This window comes from Penicillium soppii, assembly GCF_028829465.1.
Source record: "Penicillium soppii strain IBT 18220 chromosome Unknown utg000005l, whole genome shotgun sequence".
Lineage (NCBI taxonomy): Eukaryota > Fungi > Ascomycota > Eurotiomycetes > Eurotiales > Aspergillaceae > Penicillium > Penicillium soppii.
In genome coordinates, this window is record NW_026643235.1 from 4,471,192 (window position 1) to 4,488,771 (window position 17,580).

General features: G+C 50.4%; 9 protein-coding genes across 9 annotated transcripts; 4 read left to right on the forward strand and 5 right to left on the reverse strand.

Moving 5' to 3' along the window:
- Positions 1–658: 658 nt before the first annotated feature.
- Positions 659–2,063, reverse strand: N7529_007155 (uncharacterized protein; the record flags this gene model as incomplete). Its single annotated transcript, XM_057242682.1, has 2 exons — positions 659–899; positions 952–2,063. 2 exons carry the CDS (start codon positions 2,061–2,063, stop codon positions 659–661), a joined length of 1,353 nt encoding a protein of 450 aa, XP_057098041.1.
- A 588-nt stretch (positions 2,064–2,651) lies between these two features.
- N7529_007156 (hydrophobin family protein) lies at positions 2,652–3,160 on the reverse strand (the record flags this gene model as incomplete). Its single annotated transcript, XM_057242683.1, has 3 exons — positions 2,652–2,693; positions 2,751–2,812; positions 2,869–3,160. The coding sequence occupies 3 exons, from the start codon at positions 3,158–3,160 to the stop codon at positions 2,652–2,654; spliced, it is 396 nt and encodes a 131-aa protein (XP_057098042.1).
- A 1,628-nt stretch (positions 3,161–4,788) lies between these two features.
- On the forward strand, positions 4,789–6,643 carry N7529_007157 (eukaryotic translation initiation factor 3 subunit D; the record flags this gene model as incomplete). Its single annotated transcript, XM_057242684.1, has 2 exons — positions 4,789–4,993; positions 5,076–6,643. The coding sequence occupies 2 exons, from the start codon at positions 4,789–4,791 to the stop codon at positions 6,641–6,643; spliced, it is 1,773 nt and encodes a 590-aa protein (XP_057098043.1).
- A 664-nt stretch (positions 6,644–7,307) lies between these two features.
- Positions 7,308–8,728, reverse strand: flbB (the record flags this gene model as incomplete). The annotated part of the gene is made up of 4 exons (XM_057242685.1): positions 7,308–7,770; positions 7,825–8,394; positions 8,444–8,531; positions 8,581–8,728. The coding sequence occupies 4 exons, from the start codon at positions 8,726–8,728 to the stop codon at positions 7,308–7,310; spliced, it is 1,269 nt and encodes a 422-aa protein (XP_057098044.1).
- Positions 8,729–8,984: 256 nt separating this feature from the next.
- Positions 8,985–9,164, reverse strand: N7529_007159 (uncharacterized protein; the record flags this gene model as incomplete). Its single annotated transcript, XM_057242686.1, has 1 exon — positions 8,985–9,164. One exon carries the CDS (start codon positions 9,162–9,164, stop codon positions 8,985–8,987), a length of 180 nt encoding a protein of 59 aa, XP_057098045.1.
- Positions 9,165–10,012: 848 nt separating this feature from the next.
- N7529_007160 (uncharacterized protein) lies at positions 10,013–11,050 on the forward strand (the record flags this gene model as incomplete). The annotated part of the gene is made up of 1 exon (XM_057242687.1): positions 10,013–11,050. One exon carries the CDS (start codon positions 10,013–10,015, stop codon positions 11,048–11,050), a length of 1,038 nt encoding a protein of 345 aa, XP_057098046.1.
- Positions 11,051–11,416: 366 nt separating this feature from the next.
- Positions 11,417–14,187, reverse strand: N7529_007161 (putative arsenite resistance protein Ars2; the record flags this gene model as incomplete). Its single annotated transcript, XM_057242688.1, has 4 exons — positions 11,417–11,643; positions 11,687–11,987; positions 12,037–14,036; positions 14,088–14,187. 4 exons carry the CDS (start codon positions 14,185–14,187, stop codon positions 11,417–11,419), a joined length of 2,628 nt encoding a protein of 875 aa, XP_057098047.1.
- Positions 14,188–16,435: 2,248 nt separating this feature from the next.
- On the forward strand, positions 16,436–17,224 carry N7529_007162 (uncharacterized protein; the record flags this gene model as incomplete). Its single annotated transcript, XM_057242689.1, has 1 exon — positions 16,436–17,224. One exon carries the CDS (start codon positions 16,436–16,438, stop codon positions 17,222–17,224), a length of 789 nt encoding a protein of 262 aa, XP_057098048.1.
- Positions 17,225–17,252: 28 nt separating this feature from the next.
- Positions 17,253–17,534, forward strand: N7529_007163 (uncharacterized protein; the record flags this gene model as incomplete). Its single annotated transcript, XM_057242690.1, has 1 exon — positions 17,253–17,534. One exon carries the CDS (start codon positions 17,253–17,255, stop codon positions 17,532–17,534), a length of 282 nt encoding a protein of 93 aa, XP_057098049.1.
- Between the last annotated feature and the right edge of the window lie 46 nt (positions 17,535–17,580).

Here is a 17,580-nt window from a genome sequence, read left to right on the forward strand (position 1 = left end):
TGAGAGAATCGCTCAAATCATAGCGAAGATCTCAGATTCCCTGTGTGTTTGGTCAGTCTGACGACTGATGGCCGGTACACGGGCCTGAAGTAGCTAGCAACTTGACCTTTTCCACCTGATTGTACACATATTGAGAAGCTTTGTTATGTGTATCATCTATTTTTTCAAGTCTATCCACATGGCGACGGAGGATTTCCCAACCACGTTTGATTTTGCGAACTTCGCACTGAAAAAGCTCTTCCGGTTTGTCGTCAGCCGACTCCGTGGTGAAGAATGACATGGAAGAGTATATTCATAAAATGTGAGAGTTAAAGCAACATTGTGACAGTGTTGAAGGTGCTGAAATGTGGAAGGGAGATGTGAAAGGTGTCGGACTGGAGGTCATGATGAGGTAACTACGCGAGACAGAAGCAACACAACAGTGAAGCCACTTTAATACACTACAGATATGTACATAAGATTTCAGATTTTATAAATACTGTGGCAGGAACTTAAACAAATTCAAAAGAAAATGAAATTGTAAGTTCCTCTGGCTGATAATTTGAAAGAGATGTACGTGCTATTCCTCATTTAAAAGCTTCGGGAACATCACATAGAAATCCCCTTACGAGATAAAAATTTCTGTCGACAATGTGCTCGGTTATAGATTGCCCGGTGTTCAATGTATATAATTCGAGGAACCTGCCTTACAAAAATTCTTAGCAAAGTGAGCCGCCATGGAACGAGGGTCCATTTCATCCCATTCATTTTGGGGTACTTTGAACTTGCCAGCACGTTGCTTGAAGATAAGTTCTGTGCGGGCATTTTCCAAAGTTGCTTGCGCCTGGGCTAGAAGGTATCGACATTCCCATAAGCCATATACGCTTTGCATCTCTCTGCGTAGTTGCTTCGACTGAGACCTGGAGAACTGATTAGTGCTTTGCCTTTTGGAACTCTCGATCATGGACTTACCAGTACACATCGTTTTCTCGCAAGTGGACCCCAGTGAGGCGACAATTCCCGAGCCAGAAGGAATCTGCAGCTTTATCACATTTGCCTAGGGGCCGTACTACGGTCACCCCAATCTTTTTCCTATCTTTGGATGGCGCATCTTGTTTGATGGCTACAGTATGGCACTGGAAACATCGTTGTCTGGGGTCATTCATCTTGATCATAGAAGCCAGGGTATGGTGAGGGCAGTAAAAGGCTGGCTCCGCCGTGAGATAGGTTTTTGGGGAGGAAAATTCTATTGTATAGCGAGCATGTAGACCCAACATATTGTGATTGTCGACGGTCAAAACGAAAGCAGCTTGGACAGTCCAGTCGTCTCCACTGCTGAACGAGCAATGGTGAGTGTATCGTGGCTGCCCATCACGTTCAAATTCAAATTGGCGAATTCGAGATTTGGAAGGAGGCTTAGGTGATTTGAGAATTTTCACACAACGTTCTCGTTCTCGAACTGTCCACGCAGTACATGGACATATATCCACGATACCAGCTCCTTTTATGCAACGCCTCTGTATAGGTGGATTATGAAGTGCGTATTCCTTAAACTCATGCCGTGGATGGAGCTTCAAGCACTTCCCGCAATATGCCCAGTAGTAATCCTCAAGGCGAAGAAGGAGCTGGTTTCGTGGCACATCCTCACTGTTCACGCATAGTATAGGAATCCGAATTTGCAAAAGACGTGGGAAGGCAAACTCGACTTGCTTCAAAACCGCGCCGAATAGTCTGAAGAATGCTTTGCAGCTAAGAGTAAGACAAGCTCTGTCTACCAGAGAAAGATATTCGAACACCCTGGATAGAATGGTGCTTTCTAAACATGGTAGCACGGGGGGCTTCAGGCCCTTGATACGGGAGACAAAGGATGCGAGTAAAGGGGTGGAGATCCGGTCCATGTGTAGCGAACTCCTCGTTAGTGGCTTGTTCCTTTTGCTGTTCCGACAGGGAGCGGGCAATATCCAACCAACCCTCCAATATTTCTTCTCCTTTCCATCGCGTAATGAACGACCCACATCTTCCACTTCGCGGGCACGGTACTCGCCTGGGCTGGGAAGCCCAAGCAATATTTTGCGTAAAGGCATGTTGAAATTCGATACTTGTATGGTCGTTAATTGTAAGCCCGGAGCCTAAGTTAGCCAAGTAAATTTGGAGAGATTGTGTCAGATGGAACTGGTGGTATGATTAAGAAACTTTGAGAATGAGTCAAACACTACGTCAAGATGTACATCCTAGGAAGGCATCGGCTTGAACTATATGTCTACCAGTTAGGTACCATGGTACTACATAGGCTAGTACGTAGAAATATTTTATTAACTTGATTGGGTACATTGCGCGTTCTTTCTTTGATGGTTACCATACACATCGATTTATGTCTATGTAGACATTCAAATCGCTTTCGAACATGAGTTATTGATCTTTCTGGTTTTCAGGGTGCTCTATATTCGAGTTGCGCAAATTAGTACCTAGGTAGATGAAAGGCTTCGTTACCTGTAGACATGAAGATTACTGTGTTTCTGACAGGGATTTTGAGCTGAAAATTATATTACTATTACGTACAAGGCAAAAGGCTCGACCGCCCAGAAATGAAGTTACAGTCTCACTGACCAAGTAGAGTTATATAGCCTACTTGCCAGTCAAATATACATATCAAGTCTTTCGACGAGCTTGACTTACTCCTTCAGGGCCGCGCAGCCCAGAGCGACAGTGCCACCCTAGTCCTCAGTCAGTTACCGTTGACCCATGAGATAGCATGGTGAAGTTTCACTTACCAGAAGGTTGGCCTCAGTGCAGCACTGAGGCTCAGTCTCACAGCTCTCATCGTATCCGTGGCCTGTTAAATGCGTTAGTGGATTTTTGAGAGGAAAGCTTCGGATAATGTAAACGTACAAAGAAGACCAATAGATCCAACGATGTTGGCGGCATCAACGCCGAGAGCCAACAAGAGAGGATCGACAATGGGGTCGAGAGGGGTGGCGAGAGAACCACAGCAGAGAAGAGGTCCGACGCAGTCCGAGCACTCGGCCTCATTCTCGAGCTTCTTGCCGTGGAGCGCTGCGGCGGCAGCGTTGACCTTGTCCTCAGTAGACTCGCCGCGCTTGACGGAAAAGTTGTCACCGGGACGGGCGGACACCATACCAGCACCGATGAGGGAAAGGACAGAGAGAGTGAAGAACCTCATGTTAATAGATGGTATTTGCGGTGATTAGGACAAGAAGATTGGTGTCTGGTTTGATAATGAAGATGTGATTGTGATTGTGAATGAGCAATAATCCAAGAGTATCCTCATCCTTATATAGTCTTAAAGAAAGATAACTTGGGAATCAATTGCTTCCCAGTAACCCCTTTACCCAACCTCTGTATACCCTTATCTTCGAGTCCGGGGTCTAGCGACACTCAATTGTGAGCTGTAGACAACAAATCCCGGACAGTGCTCTATGGCAGTAAGATCGGCAAAACTCTAGATAGTAGTTGGCCTTGGCCCCCCTGGAGGGACAATTAGAGGGTCCCACTATATGCCGAGGCACAAACATGCAGGAACAGTGGTTCCTGGTACTAAAAACATAATATCAAGGTCGCGGGCATCCTCGATTGGGTATGATCCAGATGAACTCCAACCGAGCTGTCTTGGCTGTTGATCACTCTTGGCCTATACTCAATGCCATTGAAAGGGGTGTGCAGTCACTGGCTATTAATCTATTTCCAGGTCAAATAGCCAGTGGCAGTTGTCGGTTCGTCTTCTCCATCTACTCTCCGGGTGGGGGAGACCTTATCTGTGGGCCCGATTTCCAGAGGATCTCCCCAGCGCCATCGAATCAGAGCCATCGATATGCCGATCCGCCGCAAGGTACTGGGGAGCCCAGAGCGCCATCCGACCTGTCGATCCGCAGCAGAACTTAATTGGCTATGAATCAAAAAGCAAATCTACATAGTCATCCGAAATTGCCGGTGTTATGCAGTTCAGAATTTGTCATTGATCATATTGTCGCGTATAGCGGTAGCGAATCCGGACACCATTCTTTTCTGATTAGAAGCACTAGAGATAAGTCTCGCAGCTTCGACTGAACAATGCCGAATCAACACTACAGCGTACGAGGGGACTTGCTGAAGTCCCACGGTCTTGGTAGACATCGATCTGGGCGCTAGTTTATCGGGACATACCTCTAACCGAGCAATGTCGGATTTCTTGAAAACGAGGAATCCTGAATCTTGGCTTCTCCTGGTTGTCGTCATGGTGCGCGTTGATCTTGATAAGCGATGGCCGAAAAAAATTACGTGAATATTGTAGATTGGAGCCAAGCAGATATCGGTCCTCGACGCATCTTGATTTGGCTGGTGGCTGAAATTTGAGGGCACCAACGTTTTTCACTTCTTGCATTCCCAGAGTTCAATAATTGACAATAGTCATCAGCCAAATGCTGTGCCGAAATATGAGGTCTTCACGGCATTGGTTTGGCAAGTTAGAACATAAATGCGCATCTTGGCAAAATTCGAAATCATTCATCATTTATGTCATTCGAGCAAGATATTGAAAATCAGAAACATGAAAAGCCATCGAAAGCCATCTCAGTTCAGCTGCTGTTCAGCAGAACAGAGGAGAAAAGGACAATAGAGTGACGGCAGTTAGTATGGATGGCTGTGGCGGTGTATGTGGCGGTACTCTTTATTCGCACCGCCACAGCTCGCGACACAAAAAACTTCCCGCCTCAATATCCACACCACATTCCACGGGGTTATCATTCAACCAACCCCTCTACCTTTTTGATTTTTGAGCAGTTGCCCAGCGCAAATTGCCCATAGATCATCAGAATGCCTTCAACTTCTCTCGCAGACCTGGTGGCCGCCCTCCCAGAGGAGGACTCCTGGGGCCCCTCCACCACTGCCGACAACATGTTGTCTGGCGTACCTTACGCTCCTTTCTCCAAGGGCGATAAGCTCGGCCGTATGGCCGACTGGACAGCCGAGTCCAAGGAGCGTCAGAACCAGCGCCCTCAGTACAATCGTGGTTTCAGAGGTATGTTCTTTTTTCCATCACTTTTTCTTAGTGCCCCTCCACCGCCTTTCGAGTCGAACAGCATCGCTAACACATTAAACAGACCAGCAGGTGTACGGCGCCGGTACCTCCAACCTGTTCACCGTCGCTACCGCCGAAGACGAGTCTTCATTCTCCGTCGTTGACAACACCCGCGTCCAGAAGCGCACTTTCGGCCGTGGAGGTGGCACTGTCTTCCGTGGCCGTGGTGGCCAGCGTGGTGCTGCCAACCAGCGCGGTGGACGCGGTGGCTTCCAGCGTGCCGGCCCTGGTGGTCGTCCCCAGAACCAGTCTGGCTACAACTACGACACCCGCGGTGGACGTGGTGGCCAGCGTGGTGGCCGTCGTTTCGGCTGGAGAGACTACGACAAGCCTCAGCGCATCCGTGAGCCCTCTGTCAACATCCGTCCTGAATGGACTATGCTTGAGGAGGTTGATTTCACTCGTCTGTCTAAGCTGAACCTCGATGCCCCCGAAGGCGAGGACCTCGAGACCTACGGTTTCCTCCACTACTACGACAAGTCCTACGACAAGGCTCCTGTCAAGAACGCAGAGCGCAGAATCCAGTCTCTCGACCGTGCTGCCTACAACGTTACCACTTCCCAGGATCCCGTCATCAACGAGCTCTCCGAGAAGAACGCCGCTACCGTCTTCGCTACCTCCGATATCCTCTCCATGCTGATGTGCGCCACCCGCTCCGTCTACTCCTGGGACATCGTCATCGTCCACCAGGGCGACAAGATCTTCTTCGACAAGCGCGACGGCGCCTCCTTCGATATGGTCTCTGTTAACGAGAACGCCATCGACGCCCCTCTCGAGGCCACCGAGACCACCGGCAAGCAGGACCAGCTCAACACCCCCAACGCCCTCGCCATGGAAGCCACCATCATCAACCACAACTTCGCCCTGCAGACCCTAGTCGAGTCCGACAATGCCAAGGTCTCCTTCGCCAAGCCTAACCCCTTCTATGATGAGACCGAGGAGACCGAGCCCCTCGCCTCCAAGGGCTACAAGTACCGCCGCTTCGACATCTCCCTCGAGCGCGACGATGAGCCCGTCTCCATGATCGTCCGTACCGAAGTCGACGCCGTCATGAAGGGTGGCATCACTGGCGCCGAAGACCAGCACCTGGTCATCAAGGCCCTGAACGAGTTCGACCCCAAGGCCCAAGGCTCCGGCGGTGCCCTCGACTGGCGCTCCAAGCTCAACTCCCAGCGCGGTGCCGTCCTCGCCACGGAGATGAAGAACAACTCCGCCAAGCTCGCTCGCTGGACCACCCAGGCTATCCTCGCCAAGGCAGACGCCCTCAAGCTCGGATTTGTCTCCCGTGTCAACCCCCGCTCCGCGGCTGGTCACGTCGTTCTCGGCGTTGCGGGCTACAAGCCCCGTGAGTTCGCTAGCCAGATGAACCTGAACCTCGGTAACGGCTGGGGTATTGTCCGGACTATTGTTGATCGTATTCGCACTCTCGACTCCGATGAGCCTGCTGATAAGATTAAGAAGTACGTCCTCATCAAGGACCCCAACAAGGCTGTGCTGCGTCTGTACAGCGTTCCTGCTACTACTTTCGAAGAGGATGATGAGGCTGAGATGGAGGAGCCTTCCGAGGACAAGTCCGAGGATGAGGAGTAAATTAACTAAATTGATGACTTATGTGCATACGCACTTTACCTAAAATTTGATGCTTTACACTCTTGATAGATTTGACCAATAATCTGTTTTCAATCAATCATTTCGATATATGTCCCGTTTCCATTCCACAATCCTGGTTGTGCAGCTTCTATGTACAGAGCTATACGAATAGCAAAAAGCTAACTGCACAAGCCGAATGACATGTGCCCTTTTCTCTTTGATTGTACAAATAAACATCATGGTTGGTTTCACTTGAATCCATCCAATGGCCTGACCGGTGGTCTGACGGTATAACCCTTCTCTGAACCATGTAGGGGCGTACAAGAAAAGTCTGTTTCCCTCCGGCAAACTAGGTAGTTTTCTACTATATCCTACCTTGGTACCATACAAAAAGCCATCCATCCCCAAACTGGCTGGTCATGATGGCCATACCTAGGTAGACTACTACAACCTTGAAAATGCTTTGTTCAGACATAGTTTCAAAAAAAAGAGTAATATATTCAGTGCGTGGCAAGGAGGCGATACAATCGCCTTGAAACCAACACACGAAGTTCAAGCTAAAACCACCACCAATGATTTTCACGTATATACAAGCCAACTAAAAAAACACAAACCGAAACACAGCAAAGCCAAGACATCAGATCGTAATAATTTTCCATTTCGCTCAGCCATACATCGAGTCATCGGCTGTACCAGACATACCGAGATCGACCTTCGTGCCGAGCACGCTGCTCAGACAATCTATCAGCTCGAAATCCTCGACCACAGCGCCGAAGCCGTAACAGCGGACTTTGGTGTTGAGGGTGTCGATGATGATTTTGACGTCGTCGCGGCGGAGAGTCGGGTACAGCTCGTGGTTTTTGAGGCATTGCAGGGCCATGATCGGTGTAATTTGGCCTTCTGTTACGAGCTGCCGGCTGAGGTTTAGGAGGGTGCTGAGATTGGCATGGGGGAGGTCTGGGGCCTTGTGCGGGTATGGCTGTTCCGGTGTTGTTTTGGCGATGTAGCTGGGTGGTGGGCACGTGGCCATCAGGGCGTGGCCTGAGAAGGGCATGTCCTCGTCGTCGGCTTCGGTGATGGATCGGCGACAGAGGTAATCTGTGTGTTCGCGACAGGGCCCTTCTAGTCTGGGCGGGATTAGTTTAGTGTTTTTGCTGTATGTTTTTTTGGCTGCAACTTACGTTAGGATGAAGTCGACTTGGAGTTGTGGGTCTGACTCGAAGACGCCGCGCAGACCGGGCACGGGCATCGGCGGCATGGGTTGCATGGCATCTACCGGTGCGCATGATGAATGGTCCATACTCATGGAGTGCTCGCCAGGACTTGTTTGATAGACTTGCTGAGGCGCATAACCGATCGAGGGCGAGATATCTGAATGGTCCATTGTTCCATTGGCGCGTGGGCTCATGTCAGATGTGATGGTGGTCGCCGGGGTCGTATTGTGGTTACTGGTCGAGTTCGTGAGAGGTGCCGATTGCGATGCGGTGCTGCTGCCGGCAACAGGGCTGGAATCGAAGGGCATGGGTGGGCGCTCCGCGCGGCGACGCTCGAAGTCGGCTTCATACTGGATCCCATGTGCTATGAGGATCTCCTTGAGGATCTCGTTCTCGCTCCGTACCGCATAGATCGCCTCCTTCTGCTGATGGATCGTTGCGTTGGCATCTGCAATCTCCGTAGTGTATGCTTCCCGCAACCGTGACACTTCAGTCTCCAATGCTCGCATGTATTGTTCCTTGCGCTCGCGATGTGTCCTGTGAGGGTCAGCCCCGTCCTCACAATAAGATCCTCCCGAGATCCTACCTTTGAGCCTGACGGTTCAACTCTTGTCGCCTGGTCAGTGCAGGCTTGCTATCTGGCTTGGGTCCGCGGCGTTTGGGCTGTTGACCATCTGGGAGGTTCAGTCGTCGTCTTATGGATGGGTGTAGGAAGCCACTCACCTCGCGTGATTTTCTTCTGAGAATTTCCACTGGGGGCACTGCCGCTACCTCCACCACCAAATATTTTGAAAATTTCCGCACCGAAACCCTTGGATAACGGAGTTTGTGGTTCCTCTGTGATGGCTTGCACCGTGCACTCCGGGGCCATGGGCCGGGCCGGAGAGACATCGGCGCGATCGAGTCAGCAATCGAGATCCTAACAAGAAAATTGCGATGGCCATTTTTTCTAGGGTTGTTTCTGGTCGAAGGTTTTGGCTGATCAGATAGAGATATCCCTCAGAGCTTCCGGGTGGCGAAACCCGGGGAGGTCTTGTCTAGATCTCTCCGCGACCCCGGGGTTCACCACCTTCCGGAGCTCCCGATAGTGCGATCGAGGCCAATGGTAACGGTTCAATTAATGTAGTTCATGAAGTGAATCCTCCCTCGCTGGGCTGCATTGCCCTGATCGCACAAGCACCACAGAGTAGCTTTTGTCCAGACCAGAAACCGACCGAAGAGGGTTTGAAACGCAAGGAATGAGACTTGGACTCACCAGAATACTGCATGGCGTGGTCCATCGGGTACACCCCACCACTGACAGCCATGATTCAAGATCGAGGCAAGGGATAAGTTAAGCTCAGAAAGAATGGAAGAAACGGAAGAATGGAAAGTAGAAGAGAATGGAGTATATCAAATTATAAAGGGAGAGTAAGAAGGAAAGATGGAGATTGGAGGGAGAAAAGAGGAAAGTGGAGGAAGAAAGAGATGTGATGGAGAACAACTTGACTGTTTTCCGTTTCTTTTTTTTGGTTCCCCCTGCAGATGATTGCTACTCATATATTACTGTATATTTTGTATAACTATAGTAGATTATAGGATATATATTATATATTATATTTAATATTGAATCGGGTTTTAATTCAAATCACTCTTCTCTAGACAAACGGCAAGGCGAATGCTCCACCTTCAACGGCGAACACTAAAACGCCTAGACTCGACTGTGCGATACCTACTACTACTCCGTACACTCCGTAGTATACTACATATATATAATACTATATGACATTGTATCTTAATTGGACACTTATTCAAACACTCCGACTTTATACATTACATAGTATACCAATCTCACGTTAAATATGTAAAGGTTATCTGTCTATAATTCGGAAACATCCAAGGTCAAAGTACCAAGGCGGTACCCGTTATCTGCAGCCACTCCATAACTGCCAGGGAAGTACCCCGTAAGTAACTAATCATCGGGTACGTGCTCCAGACGAAAAAACCAATCAAACCTCGATTCATCTTCTCAGCTCACATCCAATAGTTTTGTCCATCATTCAAACCAGGAATATATTGGTCAATAAGATTACGCCGATCATTTTAAATTCCAAATTCCAAAAGTGATCCACAATAATTGTCCATTATTGTACAAGATCAATACTACATTACGGCAATGGACGAGATTTTGGTCCATATCGCCGCCCCAAGCACGGCCCACGACGACGCCCGCTATCGGGCCCAAATCGCCGCCATATTGGATTTCCAATGTGCCTCACGCTCTCAAGTCCAATTCCACATCAATAATTCCACTCCCTGTCTACCCGCTGATCTCCAACACGAGCCCTCGCCAATCCGGGAGGCGTCCCGGCCCGCCTTCTCCGATCATGAATGTCCGGCTCCACGCGAGGTTCTAGGCGCAACCCACGACCATGAACATGGTCATAGTACCCCCTTCGAATCCTTCGTCAGCGTCATCCCAGACTCGCAGGAGATCGCCCAACTAGTCTCCTCACACTCTGCAGAACCGCAAGCCCCACTCACATCCTCCCCATCCCCCTATCATGCAAATAATGAACCCACTACGGTCCAACCCGCTGCACCAACATGCAGCAGTAGGTCTGCAACTGCAATTCCAGTCCCAGACTCCGCCGTATCTCTCTATCTACATCTCCATCTTCCCCTAGAAATCCATCCCCCAAGCCCTCCCATCGCCACCGCCCCCTTCAAAACACACATCACGCCCACGCTGTCCATGCTCGCGGAGCGTCTGAAGCCCGCGCGGACATACAATCCATCGCGGCAGGCGCGGAAGCTGGATCCGCTAGAACGGGGGTATTGGTTCGTGCGTTTCACTATCGTGGACACGGACGCAGACACAGACATAGACCTGCAAGACCGAGACCGAGACCCCGTCGCAAATCCCGATTCGGATTCAGGTCCTTCCCTCTTCTGGCCAGCTCCACTCTTCCGTGCTTTTTGGTCTTTCCTTTCTGAGTTCGTAGGGAGGGACGGTCGTGCGGGTTGGGGCGTGTGGTGTATACTTGAGAGGGATGTGTTGCTTTCTGACCGGGTTACGCTGAAGGTGTATGCTTGGGGTGAGGTTGCTATGCATGTTTACCTTCTTCTTTTCCTGGCTAGTGAGCGGCGGATCAGGGGGATGGGGGCTCAGTGGAGAGATTACAGGGAGGAGGTCGTTGTGCAGATGCCGTAGGCATCCTTGGTACTATTCATTTCTGGAAAGGAGTTATTGGGATTTCAGATACCCGTTTGTTTTACTCTATACCCCTACGGCAAGATTTCTTTATTCTTCATTCTGTTATTTTGATAGAAATGGGATATTGTACATGCTATAAATGAGAAGAAAAAGGAAATAGTCCGTCTGGAATGTAAAAGGATGAAAGCCTTAGAAAAAAAGATAATTGTTTTCAGAGATTCTGGGCAAAATGAAACGAATAATAAAAGAAAAGGAAGGAGCCATTGGTTCTCCAGGATGACCTATGCGCCGTGTCGCCAGAATTGAAAGCAATGAAAGTAGAAAAGAACAAGGAAGAAAAACGAAGCAGTGCAAAGAGTGACCTTAATAGTTCAGTTCACCGCTGCCCGCGCCGTCGACTGCATCGAGATCTTCGTAGCTCTTCAAGCTACGGCCCTGAACGGCTTCGCGGGGAGGCATGGGTCCTCCGTTGGATCCTGCCGAGTCGGGGAAAGGATTGGCAGGAACCATTCCAGCAGCAGGGTGACCTGCAGGGACGGTGACAGAGGGCGGCATTCGGCCGTACATGCCCTGCATGCCACGAGGGGGGGCTCAGGCGGCCGTTGCCGTTGAACCGGCGGCGGTCATACGGACCAGGCCGGTGGTTGCGATTTTGACCACGACGCATCGGTCCAGGCTGGTGCAGACCACCCTCGTGGCCCATACCGGGGCCATTCCAGCCGCCGGTGTGAGCACCCATCATGGGCATTCCACCCGGTGGGAAGTTTGGCATGCCGCCATTGGGGCCGTAGGGCATGCTGGCTAGGCTGAAGCCGCGAGGAGTGCCGCTGTGGCCTTGGCCAGATCCGAGTGGGAAGTGGCCATTGCTATTGGCGTCAGATCGGGATGGGGCGATGCGTGCCGGATCGAGGACATAGGCATTCACGAGGTGGAGCTGTGAAAATGTTAGTTATGAGAATAGACCTGGGTAATCACACACTTACATCGTTCTTGATAGTCTCAAACCATTCCGCGTGGCGCTTCTCGATGTGCTTGCGCCAAAAAGCCTCAGCCTTGAAGAGCTTTGTGCACTCGGGCGCCTTGCAGCGGTACTTGGAATCATCTTCCTGCTTCATGTATTTCAGGAGTTCATCTTCCAGTGCCTGGTCGACAGGCTTGCCACCGAGTTTGCTGAGGTCAACATTCTCAGGCTCCAGGATTTGCAGCAGCTTGTCTTCAAAGGTCTTCACCCAGTTGAAAGCACGCTGCATTTGCTGCTCTGACTTGGAACCATGACGCTGGCCACCACGCTTCTCCTGGACAGGCGATGAAGGATCTTCCCCTTCCTCGCTGGGTTCCTTCTTCTTGGATGGGAACGGGTAGCCAAGAGCGCTGGCTCGGGCAACTTCCTTGGCCTGGCTGGAAAGGCCAGTACGTGGGCGACGAAGATGTCCGCCGGGGCACTTGCGACCAAGCTCATGGACAGAATCACTTTCAAAGACACAGAAGAAGCAGAAGTTGTAAACCCGACGGAGGTATTCAACAATGAGATCCAACTTCTTTTTCTTCACCGCAAGATCCTCATCATCCACGTCCTCTTCCTCAACTGGTTCCTTCTCCTCACCCTCTTCAATCTCTCCTTCATCGTCATCGTCTGAGTAACCGTTCTTCTGCTTCTTGGTGCTGACCGGTCCCATGGCAGATGGTTGGAGTTCGCCTTTGCCGCGCAAATCGTCGACATATTCCTCAATCTTGGCAACCCCGTCCACGTGGTCACCCATCTCAGAGTCCAACTTAGAGGCTAAGCGCTTGGCCAGCTCGAGGTCACGATCAATTCGCTCGGGTGAGGAGAACAAATCCCATAAAGCCTTCTTGCGTGGCTGAGCAGGAGGAGCGTGAACTCCCACGTGGCAAACGAAGTCACCGTGGACTGCGTCATGGATTGTCTTGTCGTTGACCGCTTCCAAGGCCCTTTCAGCCGCGTTGACTGTGACTGCTCCATTGGCACCTCCTTCGTGTTCTTGATCGTATTCTTCGTCGCGTCCATCTCCCCTTTCAATTACTGTGTCTGCAGAGGGGTGCAGCATAATCCATCCCATGCGGTGAAACTTTTTGGATGGGTTCGGATCACTGAGGCTGAGCCCCTTGAAACCTCCACTGTCCTCGCCGAGATGCTCGCGGCAAAATTCCTCAATCTTGCTGCGGCTGACGTTTGGTGCAAGTGTCTTGATTAGAAGGGCAGGCTGAGAGAGGGCTTCATCACGAAGGTCCCCGCCACGGACCGGGAGAAGGTCAAGCACGCCCATGGTTTCAGCAGCGGCTGTAGTCTCGCCTTCTTCCTTTTCGACCATGCCACCGGCACCGTCGCTGTCGCCCTTGTAGATGCCTTCAAGGGTAAACTCCCTGAAGACATGGTTATCAATGTCATGCTGCCATTGTTCATACGCGCCCTGGCGGACAGCGATGAGGCGGCTGCGAATAGGATCCCTGATCTCAGGGACATAGCGTTCTTTGAACCATTCTTCGTTGCGGTGCTGCTGCACAAACAGTCTGGCCAGTCGAATCTGCAGATCCACCTTGTAGGTGTCATAAGCAGCCTGGATTTGGGCTCGCTCCTTGTCGCGATCTTCACGCGCTTCGCGTTCACCCTTGACTCGGCGACCGCCATTCTTGGCGCGCTCCTTTTCTTCATTCACGTTTTGCTCGAATCTCCACCACTCGGCGAACCAATTGAAACCGACTTGGAAATCTAGCGAGAGCGGATTGGGGAGCGGGTTGGTAGGAAGGGGACGCTTGCCACCGCTCAAATCTTGTCCGGGCACATAGCGATCGATGTTGGCTACTGTAGGAGAGGGAGCACGTCGGCGATCCTCACGCTCGCGGGCAGCGTGTTCCCGAGAGTTGTTGTAGTGATCCTCTCGGTGAGGGCGGCGGTCAGAAGGCTCGTAGCGGTCAATCACGGGTGAGCGAGAGCGCGGGCGCGCACGTCGACGGTCCTGAGAGACTGTTTTCTGGTCAATTTTGCTGAGATTCAAATATGATTCTAAATACCTACCAGGCGATCGGCGTCTGTATGGTTCGGCGGGAGTTCGCCCCGAGAAGGAATCCGGCTCGCGGGCCCTTCCGGGAGATCCGTAACCTTCGTAAGAATCCATTGTTCCTGTCCAAGTTTGGTGTTTTCTACAGCCTGCGCTGCAAAGGAGTCTCTATGGGTCCAAGGACTCGGCCCAGGGGGATGGAGCGGAGACGAAACAGTCTCAAGCGATCCGGAAGTCGGGGAACGCGCGATCAGCTAAGATTCGGTATCGTCAATATCAGATCAAGGAACTTCATGGAGCGAAATAGCGATGGCGATTGGAAAGTTCATGGAGGATAACAGAGGAATGGGTTCGGGGCAAAGAGAAAGACAAGATCACGCTGCTGCTGGCAACATATTGACCCCAAGCGCGCAAGGGACGAACCATGATCGCAGCAGGTGGGGTTGAGATGGCAAAGAGAGAATATGAAGAAGGCTGCAGGACAGCAACTGTCAAGCGATCAAAGATTCATAGAGCCCCAGCAATGCGCAAAGGACAGAGCAAGGGGTTGGAAAAGCAGGGTCAAGAGAGGCTAATCAAAAGAGGGGAAGAACGGAAGAATAGAAAGAATAGAGCCACCTACAAGAAGCCTCAAGGCGCGAAGGTTGATAGATGGGCAGGGAAGAGAAGAAAGCCGAGGAGGTTGAGGAGCTGGAGAGAGCTGGGCACTTGGCCGAAAAGGGTATGGCGTCACGGGGATAACTGGCGCCTGGTGATTGGTCAGTTCTCAGCAGGAACAAGTCCAAATGACAATCCCCTGCCCTCACTCAATAGGTCAATTCGGGGGTTGAGGATTCTGAATTGTAGTGGTATAAAAAGAGGCGGACAGGAAAAAAAAAGGAAAAGTGAGTAAAGAACTGCAATTCGAAAATAGTGACTTCAACATCTGGAGATGAAGTATACCAGATAACCGATAAAGCCCGAACACTTCTTGTTAAACACATCCTTCATGGATGTCTGCTTCGGTGTTGTACTACCCCTGGCTAGCCCATTTATTTTCTTTCAAATTCTCTTGGCGATGATTCATGCTGTTCGCAAGGCCACTTCCCGGTGGTTAACGCTGGCAAACACGGTGATACGTGCATGGGTCTCTTGGATGAGAACTTAAAGGAACCTTGGAAAAATGAACGAACGGAAATTAGTTCACCTTTCAGGTGCTTTCTATCAGTAGGTCTGTTTGTGTGCTAATTATCAACGTTCTGACCTCGGGGTCATGATCGACATACAGAGCGTAAAGAGGAAGATCAACCATGCACGTAAAGATAGGTCCCAAGGTTTAATGTAAGCAATCTGTGTATCACGCATATATAAGAGGTCCTTACTGCCTTCGCTACCCGTGCACACGGTTATGCATGTCATTTTAACATCTCGGCAATCAAGCCTAGTTTACTAGACCACATCACTGGCGCTTATATGTACAGAGAAGCTATTTAGATTTATTTATGAACTATATGGATGCTGTTAACTAAAGCCCAGTTAAATAGCCTTCAAAGGCCTTTCAAAAGACCATACTAAACAGCTGACCACATGCGGGAAAGAACATCAAGGGAGGACAATTATTTATCACCTACGAATAGAGACGTTATATATAGAGACGAAACATTATGTTATTTCGCGCCAAAGATTGAATACAGATATGACGGTAAAGACACTAGGATAATCATCACAAAAGAAAACAGGAACTATGCTATATATTAGCCAAAGAGGTTGCCAACTTTTCTATGCCGGGAGATGGAGGTGTGATATCTGCCTCCCAGATAGAGTAGGCTAACGTTCCTTATCGAGGGCTCAAACAACATCATCAACCAATTAATGTTAAAAGATGAGATTTAATTCCTTTTGTTTGTTAAATCCCCTAGAGAATGAAGAAATCGCCTAAGGATTGTGATGCGGATAGAAGCATGTCGTGTCTACCTACATATATCGTCCTAGGTCCAACAGGGGCAACCGAAACTCACGGGTAACTTAATAACCAATAACAGAGAGAAAGCAAGTCTCCTCAAAGATCCAGACGGCCAATTCACCGGCGGAACAATTAAACGACAAATCAAAGCCAGCTCGAAAGGCATCCCTGGATCGATCAGCCCCGACAGCAAGAGTAATCCAAACTCTGAATTAGAGCCTAACAAGACTCTTACAATGACTACTTTAATACCAGATCAGTTATCAGCAATATCTCAGTCCAGATCAAAAGTGACAAGATCAATACGTAGTTAAAGGTCAAACAAAAGAACGAACTCCCGGAACAAAAACACAAGCTGATTGGTTAATCAGGAGCCGTCCCCATCACCACACCAGAACCGCGCCGCACTTCAACTAACCGACCATGTCAGGTCTTCTGAATTCTCGCTGGGCACCCAGCGCACCCCAAAGACCAAACTACGCCCCTCGGCCACATGACCATGGCAGCATTCGGCCCGCCGCCCCGTCGCCAGGCCAGGGCTGTCTGCTGCCACCGGCCGAGGAATTGGCGCGGTTTATGAAGATTGTCGCGAGACTGCGATGGAAGCTTCCTTTCCTGGCTGAAGGGTACCGGCTTGCGACGCTGGAAATCGGAGATCGGGTATCGGATGACGTCGCGCACGCTGAGATTATGTTTAAAATTGATTTTCACGAATATTATGCGCTCCTCGAGCGTGCTATTGTGCATTTACTCGCTGTGTTCAATATTGCAGTGGCTTCGTCGCGGGGTCTGGTAAATGGCGCCGCGAACGGAAATGGAAATGGTCGGTCGGTTGGTATTCATCGGTACCATGCCAATGTCCTTGAGGCCTTGCGGGAGCAAACCACGCCTCTTTCGCCTGTTCTTGGTAGTGGGCCGGTCTATTTGCAGTTGCAGAAGGCCAAGGAGCTGCGTAATAGATGGAAGACTGCGGATTTGACCACGGAAGAGAGGGAAAGGCAAGGTGAACGGAATGATACTGTCAAACTGGCAGATTTTGACTTCGAGGGTATTCTCTCTGGCATCTTTGGGGGCCTAGAGGAGGCGTATATCCGGGCGAAGGATCATGTCGATAAATGCGTTCGTCCAGACGACTTGCCTGACCAGAAGAACAAGAACTCCGAGGCAGACTGGGGGTTCATGGTCGATGCCATGGATTGGGAGGCTGTATGAACACTGCCGACCGCATGGCTTGACTTTCATGGGCCTTGCATCACCTGCTGCTGGCGGCGGGTATCGCTGTCCAACATATGAGGTTCGACGACCAAGATCATCAGCGCCGATGTGCAGACATGTGTCTGTCACCGAGACTGGATGGCTGGCTCAAAACTTTAGCTTCGCCTCGCGGCTCCGTTGTCAAATTGCGTTGCAACCTGTGTTTGCTATCGCCGCTGCATTCGCCTTGGTTGTCACCGGGTGCTCGGTATTGAACGACCGTCTAGGTGAAGAAAGAGGCAGGGTGTGCCATAGACTGGCTCGTTGATTCAAGCCAAACCAGCTCACGAGAGAGATGCCATCTCTCACCCTCT